The sequence below is a fragment of the Eptatretus burgeri genome, chromosome 5 (assembly GCF_056783735.1).
Source record: "Eptatretus burgeri isolate ZD-2024b chromosome 5, Ebu_testis_v1, whole genome shotgun sequence".
NCBI lineage: Eukaryota > Metazoa > Chordata > Myxini > Myxiniformes > Myxinidae > Eptatretus > Eptatretus burgeri.
In genome coordinates, this window is record NC_140965.1 from 12,228,265 (window position 1) to 12,246,025 (window position 17,761).

At 42.6% G+C, this 17,761-nt stretch overlaps 1 protein-coding gene and 2 pseudogenes across 7 annotated transcripts in view; 1 reads left to right on the forward strand and 2 right to left on the reverse strand.

Annotated features, from left to right (window-relative positions):
* The window catches only part of LOC147025857 (serine/threonine-protein phosphatase 6 regulatory subunit 3-like), a 198,418-nt gene that overhangs the window by 98,070 nt on the left and 82,587 nt on the right, over positions 1–17,761 (forward strand). For all 7 annotated transcript variants that reach the window (XM_085880736.1, XM_085880734.1, XM_085880738.1 and 4 more), the window contains 3 exons: positions 8,657–8,786; positions 11,213–11,365; positions 11,539–11,697. In XM_085880736.1, coding sequence (XP_085736862.1) covers positions 8,657–8,786; positions 11,213–11,365; positions 11,539–11,697 — 442 coding nt within the window. The remainder of the gene's footprint in view (positions 1–8,656; positions 8,787–11,212; positions 11,366–11,538; positions 11,698–17,761) is intronic.
* Positions 12,983–13,123, reverse strand: LOC147025858 (signal recognition particle RNA; annotated as a pseudogene).
* Positions 13,288–13,428, reverse strand: LOC147025859 (signal recognition particle RNA; annotated as a pseudogene).

A 17,761-nucleotide genomic window follows, 5' to 3' on the forward strand; every position in this document is an offset into this window, starting at 1 on the left:
AGGAGAAAACTTCATTTCAATTGAGTGTGAAATTTTAAACATGAATAGGAAAATTAACCTGTAGTTTAACAGTACTTTGGCTCTGTATTTGTCCCGGTTGCACATGCGCAGAGAGGAGTGAGATAAATTGTCTACCTGGCAGTGAAACAAAATTTAAAATAATTCCAAACAGGGAACTTTTTTGTTTTTAAGGAAGTCAAAAAGGACACAAACAGCAAGCACAAATTACTAATTTAACATGTTTGGATGATGTAAGAGCCACTGCCTCAATGGCGGTAAACTTACGGAATTATTTTTTTTCTACGACTGTTACAATCTTTATTTTATTTCAGTTGAATTACATACTTGAACACTGAGAACACAAATCGCCTTATTGCTGCTTCCAAAAACCTCCAGTTTTGCAGGATTTGGACATGTTTGTCAATTAAAGGCTCGATGTTGTGGTAAATTTGTAAATACTCATAAATGCATATAAATGAACTATTAAAATTGACTGTTACATGTTATAAGTTTCGTTTAGCACACATCGGTAAATTGTAACATAAACTGCTTGATGTAATGAGCTAATTTTGACTGAATATGGTGGTATTGTACTGCAAACTGCTTGGTAACATTTGTGAAGGTGCTGGAACGTTCTCAAACGAAACTCCCAGTATGGACTCGAACCGCATTTGCTGGAAAACACGCGATTATTCTGTTTAACTATATAAACCCATGAGAGCGAGGTATAGAGGGGGTTGATATGCGACCAGCTGTGTGTTTCCATCGTCCCTTTGCTTGATTTTACTCCGAATAAACGAAGTGTTAATGTCCAAAGCGGTTGTTAACGCTTGGAGTCGATCATAATCAGGATGATTAAAGCTCATGAAGATTGTGTATCGGGAAATAATTCCTTTGAGCTCTTCAATCATCTGGACCAGCCATTGTACAAGAGAACACTGTGACGGGAATCGAAGAAGCGACAGACCCAGAGGATGAGGTGAAGACATGTGAGTTGTGCCGGCAGGACTGGGACACTGGGTGGTGCAAACAACTACTCGTGGGAATTGGAGTTGGACATTGCATGTAATGGTGAACTTCCTCATTTGACTTTGTATCTGTTTGTTTGAAATACAAGTTTCAAAAACATGCTGTTGAGTTGGTCATTGCATCGCCACTCAGAAGTCACAGACACCAACTGACAAAGATCCTATTTGAGTGGGAGCTGACCTGAACGTTCGACCGGACTCGTGAAGCTCAAAGCTTGGTTGTCGTCGTTAGACGACCAGCTCCACATCCAACCTATGCACACCAAAGGGAAGAAAACCTTGAAGGTGCGCGCATATCGTATCTCCATCACCCCCAACATATTGGCGACTGTGCATATCTGTTGGTGGTAAAACGCTTGAAGGTGTCACAGAAACAGCAGACGAGGAGAACTATGCGTAAGCCACGGTGCTGTGGTTGTGATCTGTGTTCAAATCGACATGGAGTTTGACAAGTGGATTGAGCAAGGCGAGCGGCTTGGATTGAAGGGAGAGACATGAATGGCATTTGTTAAAGAACAGCAAGTGGCTGCAAAGGAAGAGAAGGCCTGCCCATGTGAGGCGAGACAAGCGGAGCATGAGGAGCGGAAAGAGGAGGTGGAGCGTGAGGAACAAAGGGGAGGCGGGGTGGAAAGGAGAGGAGGGGCGGATTGGGGAGGCGGGGCGTGAGGAGCCGAAAGGGGAGGCGGGGAGTGAGGAGCGGAAAGGGGAGGCGGGGCGTGAGGAGCGGAAATGGGAGGCGGGGCGTGAGGAGCGGAAATGGGAGGCGGGCGTGAGGAGCGGAAATGGGAGCCGGGGCGTGAGGAGCGGAAATGGGAGGCGGGGCGTGAGGAGCGGAAATGGGAGGCGGGCGTGAGGAGCGGAAATGGGAGGCGGGGCGTGAGGAGCGGAAATGGGAGGCGGGGCGTGAGGAGCGGAAATGGGAGGCGGGGCGTGAGGAGCGGAAATGAGAGGCGGGGCGTGAGGAGCGGAAAGGGGAGGTGGGGCGTGAGGGGCGGAAAGGGGAGGCGGGGCATGAGGAAAATGTTATCTATGGTAGTGAAAAGGACTGTTTCAACGTTGCTGAACTTCCAGATTTCTTTTATACGACCTTTAAAATCGTAATTTTTTTTCAATTGAATTATAAACTTTAACTCTGCTTGGGTATGGTGTTCTATGAACTCTCCAGTTACCCTCACCAAAGGAGAGTGTATTGCATTTTCGTCATTTGTTTGTTTGTTTGTCTGCACAGAACTTTTGTGCTTTTTCTGCAGCCGCTTGTCGAATTGAGACAAAATTTTCACCATAAGAGCGACTACTTATCTTTCCTAATAAATGTCTGTGTGTGTCAGTGTGTCTCCTCCATAACTAAAAAAAACCCTGAAACCTAGCAGCCTGAAACTTTCATGCATACGAAGAAAACTCAAAGGAACTGCCAGAGTGAAAATTGCATGTTTGGGTTAATTAACACACCTCTTTTAAAGATAATTAACGGCCTTATTTAATGATATCCTTCATCAGGAGCATCTTCGGTCACCACTCACGATGGTGTCTTAAGGCGTATCCTAGGTAACCTCGGGGTCTGAAGCCGCCATGTTTTTTGGCCTGCTGAACCATGTCTTGACTTGGAACAGGCCAGAACGATTTCTTAACGATAGTTGTTTTTTTTTTTCACTGTCCTCACTCATATTATCGAATACACCTTCATCATAGCTACGAATCGCTGTATACATTGCTTTTGTAAATACTTTAGTTTTCAAATTAGGAGTTTGGAGCGAGTTCATGCATTCTATGATAAGATTTTCCACGATCTACTGTCACGAACTAATTAAACTATATCATCAAAATGTTACTTCGGTTTTGAGGATCGGATATCGTCCAGACTAATATGTGTCGAAATCTGTTGTGAAACCTGATAATTTAAAGAAATAACGAGTCTTATGACTAAGCCGATATACCTATTTACTTTCAGCAAACAAGGCTATGTTCCCTCCTCCATATGTATACAAGAAAGTGTGAAATTTCCAAAGCATTAAACTATCTTTTTCTATTGTTTGGAGAATTATATTGAGTGAAGAAAAAATTTAGGAATGTGCCAAAATTAACCAGCTTCGTTTAGCTGTACGATTTAATGCATTAACTGCCAGACCTCGTGCCCTGTCCGACAGAGGGACTGCTTAGCCATCCCATCTGCCAGATCTGTGTCAATATTTTCGGAGGTTTCGCGAGGTGCTCTGCAGGGAATCTAAGCAAATTTGGTGAAAATGGACATTTGAAAAAAAAGTTATTATGCTTGTGCCGATCCCGAACCAATGTACCACATGATACGTGCTCAGATGAGCAGGCAACATGACGGATTTTCTGCAATGTTTATTTGATAAGCAATTGAACTTTGCAATGTCTCCAGGGTTGTTCTGCATTAAGCATCAACTCTTGTGGATAAAGTCATTATTTGAACAAATTCATTTCATTTCATTAACTGCTGCGTCTGCAGTGAAGACTGGCTTTAAAGTTAAAGGGATCTTATATGGTATGCAGCCACAGCCTGGCCAACAGTTTCTTATCAGGCATTACGAGGTAGAGGTATTTGCTCTCCCGAGTGCCCTTCTAGTTTTTTTTATTTTTTTTTGAATAAGGGCACTTGGCTGTGCCTGGATGGGTTTTGAAGGTCCAGGAGTAGCAGCTGAAATGTGAATCCTATCCAGGTTCTTCCTGATGACTTCATCCTTGCTTTTTGCTTGTTTGGGTTCCTTCTAATTACTCCAATGCAGGACTGTACTGATTTGGTCTTCCATTTGATTTGAATTGAATTAATTTTAAACCCATTATAAATTCAATTGAATAATAAACTAGCATCCGTTGAAGACAAAGTCTTCGATATCCCCCGCCATAGTAAATGAGGATTAACAAACTTGTATTCCCTAAGCGTGTGCAATATGTATGTGAAGTTTCCCCTTGATCTGACCAGCCGTTCTGGAGAAGAAGATGTTTGAAGGTTTTAGGGTAAATTCAATATGGCCGCCAAACCATGTGACCTATCAATTAGAAATTAACAAACTTCTGAAAGGATGTCTTGGGAAAAGTGTATGTGAAATTTTACCTTAATCTGTCCAGCCGTTCTGGAGAAGAAGGTTTTAAAATTTATTAATTTTCAATCCAAGATGGCTAACGAACCATGTGACCTATGACATTGTAAATTTACATTCGGCCTCCAATCCTCCAGTGGAATACGTGTGTGAGGTTTCGTGTTAATCAGATGAGGTGTGTTTTTCTATCCAAGATGGCCACCAAACCATGTGACTTGTGACATCATAATTTTTACTATGTATGCAGACATGATGGAAGATGACAGTTGCAAATTTTCGCTTCGTTAGGTTATGTGATTCCAGAGAAAACATTATTTAATATTTTTCTTGAATCCAACATGGCTGCCAAACCATGTGACCTATCAATTAGAAAATATCAAAAGGCACCAGTTCACTTGCTTGATATGTGTACCAAATTTCGTAAATATATCTTGAGGGGATTTGTAGTTGAGCTCCGGAAACGAAATGTGACGGACGGACGGACGGAACCAATTTCTATATCCCCACCAACTTCGTTGGTTGGCGGGGGATAAAAAAAATGTCATGGGTCAGGGTCAGGTGTCCGATCAAAGCGGGACGTCTTGGTACCCGGTCATCACTGCCAGCAGTTATAAGGTGGCAGTTCTAATTATGTGTCATTAATTACACAACACACCAGTACACAAACACCACACAAAATACACCACACAAAACTGCACAAACACCACACAAAACAAGTCCTGGTGAGGTTTGCAATCTCTGATTGCTCTTTTTCTTGTTTTATTTTGTGCTTGCGTTGTTTAATCCGTTTATTTTGTGCTATCTACTAGCTATGCAGAAGTTTGACCATTGTGAGCAGTTTGCAGGATGTTCTGCTGTTGTACAGAGAAGAAAATTTGATGTAGATTGGTGGTGCTTGGCCCTTTCTTCGTTTGCTTTTCATCAGCTTTATTTATGAGAGTGGTTCAAGGTTGATATGCACTTTTTATTCAAGAAAATATCAAAGTACTGCATAGCAAGGCTAAATATCATACTATTCAAGGTACACGTACACACATACAGTATCTCGTTGGTATGTTAAGGTTGCATACATTGGCAACATGTCCCGAGTAGTTCTCCAAGCTTCCTTTTTGAATACTTAAAGGGGACCACAAACACAGTTTTTTTTTCTTCTCTTTTTCTTCTTTTTCTGAAAAACCATTGAAAATCATTAACCTGAGTCTTATCAACATATCTTACCACCGAATCTTGCCAATTGGGGTCTTTTTGGACCCCAGCTCAAAAACCACTCAATCTCATTAAATCTGCCAAATTTTCTCATCAATGACTAAACATGCTGCTTATTGATAAAGTCAACAAACATAAGAAAAAAAAATATATATATATATATATATATATATATATATATATATATATATATATATATATATATATATATATATATATACACAATCTAAAATTAACCTTCCAACTGGGGACTTTTATTACCCTAACTCAAGCACTAAATTTCATTCAATCGGCTCTAGTTTCATATCAATGAGGAAACATAATTATTTTGATTGGATGATGTTTCAGTGATAAAGTAAACAAACATGAGCAAAAAAATAAAATAAAATTTGGAGGTCTTGCTCAATACAAATACCGTATGAAGTAATCATATATGCAAAAAAAATTAATGAAAACAACTGGGGTCTCTTTGGACCCCAGAAAGGATTTGTTTGCAACTCTGTGCATCTTAAAACGTATATATTTATTACCGGCACATATGTGTAAACAAACCCATAAGACATGAAATACATTGTTCAACTAATATGGAAATAACATCAGAATGTGTGCCTGGGGTCCAAAAAAAACCCCTGTTGATAGGACTGCAGTTAATCACGGTATAATTTGATATAAGGTTCTCGGTATGTTGAAACTTATCAGTGGAATTTTGAAGAAACTATTGGAGACAAAATTAGTGACGGAAACACTTTGGGGGGAATTATGGAGCTGTATCGTGTCGAGCTTTGTGCGAACGATTCAGATGAAGATGCCGACAAGGTGTGAGTGAAGATGAAAATGCTGGTCGCATGTTCACTTCAGATTAGCTTTTGTTTTTCCGTTTAATTGCCAATTTATAAGAGATTTTGTATTACTTGATAAACTAGTTAAACTACTCTTGCAAGAACACGGCACGGACAGGGAATGGCACAGAGACCACCCAGGCACACTCGGACACAGTGAACAAAATCTGCAACCAATGCTTTGTAATACCATTACAGGCCGACCGGTTGTCTTGTCCCATTTCATACTTTGCTGGGACTCCATTTGCGTCTGGTCGTGCCGTGTCCGTGTTGTGCTGTGCTGTTGTGTCGTGTCCATGCTGTGTCGTGTCCTCGCAGTGTCCTTGCTGTGGTGCCGTGTTCGTGCTGTGTAATGCCGTCTTCATGGTGTGTCATGCCATGTCGATATGCTGCCCCAGTGGAGGGGGAATGGTGATGGGGTCCGATGGTGGTGGGTATTGTGGGGCTGATGGTTTATGGCCCCTTTCCTTTCCTGCCTCCTTTCCTCCCCACAACCTTTGTGTGTGCAAGTCTCCCTATATTTTGTGCTTCAACTCCACTGTTTGTGCCCCCCTTCCCCTCTCTGTACTGTTCCTCTTGTCCTGCATCCTGACCATTTAGTGTTCTACCTCTTCCACGAGCTTCGACGATGTATACAAAAATAACTGAGGAAGAGAAGACATGGTTGGTATGATTGTACATGACGAAGGTCAGAACATGAAGCAGTAAAGAAAGCAATAAAGATTGTTGTGGAAGGAAGGTCTAAAAGACATGTGAAAAAGACATTGGTTGTAAATGTAAACAGGGATGGAATGTTTTGGTTTGTACGAAACTAACACAATGGATAGATCCATATGGAAGAATGCCATCATTCAAACAAAAGTCGGGCAGCATTTCAAAGTTGGCTTCCAAAGCCAGACACTGACTGGACACCATCCCTCATGCACAGTCCTTCCTTGGCACACCTGAGCTCCTATCCACCTACAAGACTTTCATCATCCCCAGCTTGATGGAACACTGTTGTCCCCCCTGGGCTGGGTCCCCTGCCTCACATCTTGCTCAGCTTAATGCCGTGGAAACCAAGGCCTTCAAGATCATTGCAACTTCCCATGCTGAAGTTGAGTTGAATGTGCCGATCACTTTGCCATCGCAGACAGGTTTGTGGTCTCACTGTCTTCTACCGCTTCCTTTCAAATCTTGCACCCTCTGCTCTTTCCCTGCTTTTTCCCCTCAGGCATCTGCAGGACGCATGCAGTCCACCAGCAATCCCTCCTCGTGAAACTGCCAAAATCCAGAACCACTGCTCACCACTACTCATTTGTTCCTCTCTTTTTTTTTTCTTTTTTTTTCCCCTGCCTGTGGAACCAACTTCCACACTTCAATATCCCTTCCAGGTCTTCAAGATGGCTGTTCACCACCATCTCAAATCATTCCCTACCCAAAGCAATGATCTTTTCTCCACCCATTAAACCACCCCACCCCTTCCAAAATTTTGTTTTTGTATACATCTTTTCCACCCCTTACATTCTCCTCGCCCTCTCATCATTGCCCACATCTCTTGCTTGTCCATCTCTGTCTATTTTCTCCTTCCACCCTTCCGTTGGCATTTCTTCCTTCTCCTCTTGCTGATCCTTTGTTATGTTGCATCTTGATTTGTACTATGTTCTCACTTTCCCATGAGCCTTGACTATATATACAAATAAAAAAAGTCCTTGAACAAAAAAAAGAAGAGGGAAATATATTTTTTTATTGTTGTTTATAAGGCATGCTGCCTGGACAATAAACTAGGATTTGTCAAAAATGGCATTTTGGTGAGAGTGTCTACTCTTGGTCTGATAGATTGACGGTTGATTCTCACCCAAGCCAAATTGTATCAAATAATTTTGAAATAAAATCTGCTGTTTCTTCGCGTAATGCTCCTCACATGAGCATAAATCGGAGATGATCTCTGCTGCGGTTGGGGTGGGAGCGATTTCTTCTTAATTGCCTTGCTGACTGCTGAAATAAAAGTGATGTCACAATATTTGCGTAGTCAGTACCCTGAGTACTGAAATAACTTATGTCTCACCCCCTCCCCCTCCCAAGGAAGTGCTGGTTTATTTGCTGGTTTTTCCTGTACATGTTTGTGTGTGTGACGGCTCTTCCATGAACGTTAAACCCTGTAAAATAAAAAAAAAACAAGTCACATTCCGTGAAACCTGGTTACTTCGATTAAAAAATAAAGCCTGGTGTTGGCTTTGTGGTTAGGGTGGCTGGCTTAGGATCCTGGGGTCCTGAGTTTGAGCCTCGTTGGCTGCTGAATTAACACCAGGTGGGGTTGACTCAGCCTGTCATCCTTCCGAGGTGAAATGGGTACCGGTGTACTGGTAGAGGGGCACAGCATCAGCGGCACAGCCATGCTTCCAAGAAATGATCGCTATCTGACAGCCAAGCTGCCATACACAAGAACAGAACTTAAAAATATGTAAATAAATGTTGTCAAAGAGCATTAAAATTTGTAATGACAATTGGTCTGCACTAATAAGACATTAACTTTCTCTAGGCCTGAAAGCCAAATGGATATGTTTCCACCTGGTGTTGAGCGTCCTGGAATTCCTGTGAGCAGCAGTACACTGAATGGGGTCCGTGCCCGCCTGAAAGACTTCCACACGCTATTGCTCGATCCACCCAAGGTACTTGTTACCCCTCTCTTTTGTCATTGATATATATATATATATATATATATATATATATATATATATATATATATATATATATATATATATATATATATACATATATATTTTTTAAGTTGTTTTTATCTGAAGTATTTCACCCTGATAGTTGTTTTGGTGCATCTGGCTATTTGCTTATTGTAACCATGTTCATTGGGATTTAACAAGTCCTCTGACCCCATTTTTCCATAATTATTATCATTTTTAATCACGCATGTATGCATGCAAAATATCTCTGATCTAACCGTCTCTTCCTTTTTGCAGACTCAGCATTGTCATGCAGTACCTGATCCCTATGCTCGGCAGACAGCAGCTGCGTCTCTGCTGATCTGGAAATGATTAAACTCAGGTCTGATTAATGGAACATTTGTTTCAATCCTGGAAAATCTCAGTCTCACCCTATCAATCCGGAAGGATCGTCAAACTAACGCACCTGTCGCTTTCTTTCGTCATTCCCTGGAAGAGGTTCATTCTCTTGAAATTCTAGGGCTCACCATCAGTCATGACCTTTCCTGAGCCAACCACATAGCAAAGCTGACCTCCAAAGCCAGCCGCAGATTGGGCTTCCTCTGTCGATCCAAGTCTGGGGAGCTATCCAAAGGAAAATCAATGTGTATGCCCTCCACTGTCTACCAAGAGTGGATAGCTCTGATTAGAAAATCAGAGCTATCCACTGTCTACAAGGCCTTTGTCTGGAGCTCAATGGAATAATGCTCTCTCCTATAGACTGGTGACTCAGCATCACTTCTTTCTCTCCTTGATTATGTGGAATCTTCCATGATGAGACCGAGGCACAAAGTTTGTTGCTTTCACATCGCTGGCAGATCGGTGGTCTCATTGTTTCCTCTACCCTCTGTCCTTCGACTTTCCCAAGCCATTCCAGGATACATGTATTCGTCCATAACCCCCTCCTAATTAAACTTTCAAAATACAGGCTACTGGCACACCTCAACTCCTCTGTTACTCACTTGTTCCACCCATGAAACTTCCTTCTAGAGGCTGTTCTTTCCCACTATACCCTCCAGGTCTTCAGGCAGGCATTATACTGCTACCTCATGTCATCCTCCATCATGACCAAAATCCAAATCCATTGGGACCATACTCTGTGCAGTGCGTTGGTGCTGCCAAAGCAGTCTCCTTGGCTATGGGGCATAATCCTGGATGGGTCGCCACTTCAACACAGGATACTCGAATGGCTCAATCATCCCAGCAAGCTGGTACTCATTTTGCCGATCTCGGACGGATGACAGGCTGTCAACCCCACCTGGTATTAATTCAACAGCCAAATATAATTTGAACTCATCCTGACCCATGGTCGTTATTTCTTCCATGAACCATCTTTCACCGAACCCTACTGCTATTTTCAGTGTTTTTCTATCTCTCTCTCACTCTCACTCTCACTCTTCCTTTGCAGTTTGTTTATCCCCTTGCTGGTTCTGTCCAATTGTTGACTCGCTACCCCATCACAAACTTACCTTGCTCTTCCATGAGCCTCACTCTCTTGTTGAAAAAAAGATAAATCAGACACCTTGATATTGAGAAACTCAAAATTTTTGCAGGTGGATGACTTATTCCTCTGGAAAACTCGGAATGCGCTGAGCTTGTACTGTTGCTTTTCATAATAAATGACGTGCATCAAGCTGACTAATTTCAGGTTCTGGTGTTGAAAATATATTTTTTTGAAATGCACCTGCATGGCCTCATGCAATAAAATGCACATCATGCAACAAAATTAATAGAATTTCAGTGTGAAATCATATTAGATTCTCAGAAATCTACTCGATAAGTATCTCTTAAGACTTGTTTCGTCTGTCTCTGAGCAGGATATCTCACAAGTTATGGATGGATTCAGACAAAATTTGGTGCACAGGTTGGGTGGGTGACTAGGCCAAATTATATTTTGGTGAAGATCCGGATCCGGATACTGGAATGTTTTAAGTGAGTCGTCACCATTGAGAGATGAGGCCAAAAACTATATATAGCATGCTATCTCAAAAAGTTATGGACGGATTCTGACGAAACTTTGTGGACACGTTAGGTGTGTGACAATCACAAATTGATTTGATTTTTGGTGAAGATTGGATCTGGATACTATAATTTTTCAAAAGTGAATTTTCACCATTGGGACATTGGGCCAAAAACGATATGTAGTACGATCTTTCAAAATGTTGTGGATGGATTGAGACAAAACTTGGTGGATGAGTAGGGTCGGTGACGATAACAAGCCGATTAGATTTTGGTTAAAACCTGAATGCAGATCCGGCTTATCAGTGGGAAACAAAAAGTAAACTGTTCAGCCTGTCAAAGGTGTATGCTCTACCGAGTGCTGTTCTCGGTTCAGTTTTGTAATTTTCATTCCTTCTTTGCTTGTTTTTCATTTGCAGAAAGGCAACATGATGACAACAGTTGGACTACTTGACCCTCCCTTGGGAAACACACGGCTACATGTCGCCAAGCTAGTGAATTCTCTACTCCAGGCGAACTCGAGTCAAATGAACCAGGCCCTACAGGAGCTTGACACGATTGCCATTTTGTTGGTACGATGGTGAAGCACGATTGTCTCATAATAACTGCAATTTGGGGGAGTTAGAAAGTGCACTCTCCATTTTGTACTCTGACGTTGGGATGCCAAGCATGTAATCTGAGAACTTCCTCACCATTGATGATGTCAATGCAAGCTCTGTTGTTTTTGGTATTCCTATCTTCACAGGACCTGTTCTTCAAGTACATGTGGAACAACTTCTTGCACTACCAAGTAGAGCAGGTGATTGTAACAATCCTCACTAGCTGCCCTGAAAGTCCTGAGGATGGCGATGGCAAGTTGGAGAATGGCTCCAATGACACAAAGGAAAATGCGCTGGTAAAATATGTACGTATTACTGCTTACCATTCAAGCAAGCACCCATTTACAACAGTGTTTTTATTTGTTAGGACCAAGCAGACTATTGTTTATTGTGAGCAACCGGACAGGATTAGCAAAATCACTCAATAGTTTTCTATATAAATGAAAAATGTCAGATTTTCTCGATATGCTGAAGTTATTTCTTATTTAAAAAGTAGTATTGAAATATGCATTTTGGCTCATTGGAACATTTGCACGTCAATTTGACTGCACCTCCCTCATTGATTTTCATAAATTATACAAGTATCACAACGTATGTCCTGGACTATTTTCCACAATGTTGTTGAATAGTCTTAGATTCCTGAATCTAATTGCTCACTTAATCAACGACGAGGACAACCAAATAATGACAAACCAACTTCTTCATTTCCCCACATCCCCCTGTAAACGTAATTTTATTTTAAAGACAAAATTCTTCAGAATGTTAAACAAAAAAATTATTGGAGGTAATGTGAATTGTAGGTCTTGTAAATGCATTAGGAGGAACATCAGTTTGCCTTCATTCTTTGTTTATTCATCCACGTGACAATTGATTGCAAAATACAGGAACAAAATTAGAAGGGCACTCGGTAGAACGCATTTCTCCGTCAGGCTGATTCGTTTGTTTTGTATCCCACTGATAGGCTGGATCTGGATTCGGACCTGAACAAGAATTTAATCTGCTTGTTCTCATCACTTAACCAACATATCCACCAAGTTTTGTCTGAATCCATCCATAACTTTTTGAGATATTTTGTTCACAAGCAAACAAACAACCAAGAAAGATGTCATGCATGGCATGATACTTGCAAAATCCCTAAAACAAATTTGACCTGAAAAGAATTGGTTGAATTCATTGGCCAAATTTGCAACAACTCTTCAAAATTTCAAGTCAATTGGATGAAAATTGACAATTTTGGAAAATCGGCCTGTGACCTCAAAAATAATTGATGGTTGAATACATTGACCTGATATGCAAATCCTGTTAAAATTTCGAGTCATTCGGATGAAAATTGAGGATATTGTGTGTGTCTGTGTCTGTGTCTGTGTCTGTGTCTGTGTCTGTGTCTGTGTCTGTGTCTGTGTCTGTGTCTGTGTCTGTGTGTGTGTGTGTGTACGTACGCGTATACACATATGTTGTTTGTCTTTCGGCTGTTCCCTTTAGGGGTCGCCACAGCGGATCATCCGTTATGATCCGCAGACTGATTTGGCACAGGTTTTACACCGAATGCCCTACCTGACGCAACCCTGGTCGCCTCTTACGACACAGGGATATGGATTGGGTTTCGCCATAACTCCGGGCTGCCCTACACCCTCTCATAGCGTGGCCCAATGCAGAGCTCCCGTCCTCAAGCGATCCTCCAACCCAAGCCTCCGAGTAGCTGGATTACAGGCGCACGCCACTACGCCCGGTTGTGTATACACATATATGTATATGTTGTTGTTCGTCTTTCGGCTGCTCCCTGTTAGGGGTCGCCACAGCGGATCATCCGTTATGATCCGCATACTGATTTGGCACAGGTTTTACGCCGGATGCCCTTCCTGACGCAACCCTGGTCGCCTCTTACGACACAGGGATATGGATTGGGTTTCGCCATGATTCCGGGCTGCCCTACACCCTCTCATAGCACGGCCCAGTGCAGAGCCCCCATCCTCAAGCGATCCTCCAACCCAAGCCTCCGAGTAGCCGGATTACAGGCGCACGCCACTACGCCCGGTCACATATATGTATATGTATATGTATATATACGTAATTATATACATGTATATATGTATATATATATATATTATATTTTTTATTTTTATATATATATTTATATACAGGGTGTCCCAAAAAAATGTACTCACTCTTTAAATGGTAATAAATGCATTGTTTATTGACTAAGAAACAAAATTAATGGTTAAATGTAAAATTGCATGTTTACAAATGTTCAAACTGATGACAATCACGTTCCAAACACAGCCTATAACTTGGACCAATGGATTCAACAGCGTTACGAATCATTTCATTCCCAACTGCAAGACATTGTCTTTCAATTTCCCCCTTCAGCTCATCGACTGTTGCTGGTTTTGAGCCATAAACCTTATCTTTGAGATACCCCCATAAAAAGAAGTCCATTGGAGTGAGGTCTGGGGAACGCGCAGGGAATTCAACACTACCTCTTTGCCCAATCCATCTGTTCGAAAAAGTTGCTTCGAGATAGGCCCTTACATCACGGTGGTAGTGGGGAGGTGCTCCATCTTGCTGAAAGTAAATCTCTTAGTCACCAAATATCTCTTCGACACGTGGACCGACGGATTCCTTCAGCAAGTTTAAGTAAACATCCCCAGTGACAGTTTGGTCAAAAAAGGATGCCCAATGCTGATATCCCACACCACACAGTAACCCCTGGTAAGTTTAAATGGTGTTCCATAGTAACATGCGGATTTTCAGGAGCCCAGTAGGTGCAATTGTGTCTTAATTGAGCCATTTAACTTGAAGCTGGCCTCATCGCTCCAAACAATTTTGGATGGAAATGCTGTATCTTCTTCGCATTTGCCCAGGTACCACTCACAAAATTCAGCTCTTCGGTCAGGATTGTCTTCATTTAGAGCGTGGATTAATGTTGGAATGTAACTTTTTCAATTAATTCGCTTCAAAATGCGATGGGCACTTGATTTTGGGATTCCTGTCTCATGAGCCATTTGTCGTACAGATTTGTGAGGATCGGTGGAGGGTTTCCAGCAATTGATTTTCCTTTGCGGGGGTGGTTGATGACCGTGGTCTTCGTGAACGCTCCTTATGGACGTCATGCACAGTTCCATACGTTTCAAACTTATCTCGGATGCGAGCAATGGTGCGTCGCGTTGGTGGATCTTTGTGAAAATGCCTTCTAAATTGTCTTTGCACCGCCATGATGCTTTCGTGCTTCCAGTTGCACTTTATGGTAATTTTTCTTTCTTCAAAACCGAGTCGTACTTCTGCCATTATTAGGGTCAATTTTATCTTAAAATAAATGAAAAATTCAATGAGTTATGAGGAGCCAAAATGTGAGTACATTTTTTTGGGAAACCCTGTATGTATATATATATATATATATATATATATATATATATATATATATATATATATATATATATATATATATATATATATATATATATATATATATATATATATATATATATATATATATATATACACACACATCTTCTTCTTCTTCCTCTTTCGGCTTGCTCCCGTTAGGGGTCGCCACAGCGGATCAACCGTCTCCATTTCGCTCTATCCTCCACATCTTCCATTGACATTCCAACCACCCGCATGTCCGCCCTCACCGCATCCATGAACCTCTTCTTTGGCCTTCCTCTTCTCCTCCTGCCTGGCGGCTCCATCTTCAACATCCTTCTCCCGATATACTCCGTTTCCCTCCTGTGCACATGTCCAAACCATCTCAATCTCGCCTCTCTCACTTTGTCTCCAAACCGTCCTACCTGCGCTGTCCCTCTAATATACTCATTTCTTATCCTATCCATCCTCGTCACTCCCAACGAGAATCGCAGCATCTTTAACTCTGCCACCTCCAGCTCCGCTTCCTGTCTTATTGTTAGTGCCACCGCCTCCAAACCATACAACATAGCTGGTCTCACTACCATCTTATATACTTTCCCCTTCACTCTTGCAGCTACCCTTCTGTCACAAATCACTCCTGCAACTCTTCTCCACCCACTCCATCCTGCCTGCACTCTCTTTTTCACTTCTCTCCCACACTCTCCGTTACTTTGGACAGTTGATCCCAAGTATTTAAACCAATCCACCTTCCCCACCTCAACTCCTTGCAACCGCACCATACCACCACCCTCCCTCTCATTTACGCACATGTACTCTGTCTTACTCCTACTGACTATCATTCCCCTTCTCTCCAGTGCGTACCTCCACCTCTCAAGGCTCGCTTCAGCCTGCTCCCTACTCTCCCTACAGATCATGATGTCATCCGTGAACATCATAGTCCATGGAGACTCCAGTCTGATCTCGTCCGTCAACCTGTCCATCACCATTGCAAACAGGAAAGGGCTCAGAGTCGATCCTTGGTGCAATCCCACTTTAACCTCAAACCGGTCCGTCATTCCTACCGCACACCTCACCGCTGTCACACTGTCCTCATACATATCCTGCACGATCCTCACATACTTCTCCACCACTCCCGACTTCCTCATACAATACCACAACTCCTCTCTTGGCACCCTATCATAAGCTTTCTCTAAATCCACAAACACACAATGTAACTCCTTCTGGCCTTCCCTATACTTCTCCATCAACATTCTCAAAGCAAACATTGCATCAGTGGTGCTCTTTCCTGGCATAAACCCATATTGCTGCTCACAGATCGTCACCTCTCCTCTCAACCGAGCCACCACTACTATTTCCCACAACTTCATGGTGTGGCTTAACAACTTTATCCCTCTGTAATTTCCACAGCTCTGCACATCACCCTTATTCTTGAAAATCGGAACCAGTACACTTAATCTCCACTCCTCCGGCATCCTCTCACTTTCCAAGACTTTATGAAACAATCTGGTTAACAACCCCACTGCCATCTCTCCTAAGCACTTCCATGCCTCCACTGGTATACCATCTGGGCCAACCGCCTTTCCACTTTTCATCTTCTTCATAGCAGTCCTCACTTCATCCTTACTGATCCACCCCACTTCCAGATTCACTCTCTCCACCTCTTCCAACCTTCTCTCTCTCTCATTTTCTTCATTCATCAGCTCCTCAAAGTACTCCATCCACCTTCTCAACACACTCTCCTCACTCGTCAGCACATTCCCATTTGCGTCCTTTATCACCCGAACCTGCAGCACATCCTTCCCAGCTCGGTTCCTCTGTCTTGCCAATCGGTATAAATCCTTTTCCCCTTCTTTTGTATCCAACTTCTCATACAGCTCGTCATATGCCTTTTCCTTGGCCTTTGCCACCTCTCTTTTTGCCTTTCGCCGCCACTCCTTGTACTCCTGCCTACTTTCTTCATCTCTCTGACTATCCCACTTCTTTTTCACCAACCCCTTCGTCCTTATACTTTCCTGTACTTCCTCATTCCACCACCAAGTCTCCTTATCTTCCTTCCTCTGTCCAGATGTCACACCAAGTACCTTCCTAGCTATCTCCCTCACAACTTCTGCTGTCGTTGCCCAATCATCCCACCCATCTTTACCACCATCCAACGCCTGTCTCACCTCCTCCCTAAATTTCACGCAACAGTCTTCCTCCTTCAGCTTCCACCATCTGGACCTTGGTTCAGCCCTTACTCTCTTCCTCAACCTCACCTCCAAAGTCATCCTACAGACCACCAATCGATGCTGTCGAGCTGCACTCTCCCCTGCCACAACCTTACAGTCACTAATCTCTTTCAGGTTGCATCTCCGACTTAAGATGGAATCCACCTGTGTGCACTTTCCTCCACTCTTGTATGTCACCCTGTGTTCCTCCTTCTTCTTGAAATATGTATTTACCACTGCCATTTCCATTCTTTTTGCAAACTCTACCACCATTTGCCCTTCCACATTTCTCTTGTTGAGACCGTACCTCCCCATCACCTCCTCATCCTCTTTATTCCCTTCCCCAACATGTCCATTGAAATCTGCTCCAATCACCACTCTTTCATCCTTGGATACACTCTCCACCACCTCATCTAACTCACTCCAGAAATCTTCTTTATACTCCATCTCACACCCCATATGTGGGGCATATGCACTGATGACGTTCATCATCACCCCTTCAATTTCCAACTTCACACTCATCACTCGGTCAGACACTCTCCTCACCTCCAATACCCTGTTGACATAATCTTCCTTCAGGATTACCCCGACACCATTTCTCCTCCCATCCACACCATGGTAGAACAGTTTGAAACCACCTCCAATGCTCCTTGCCTTACTCCCCATCCACTTGGTCTCTTGTACACACAGTATGTCCACCTTTCTTCTCTCCATCATATCAGCCAACTCTCGCCCTTTGCCAGTCATCGTCCCAACATTCAGAGTTCCAACTCTCACCTCCACACTTCTACCCTTC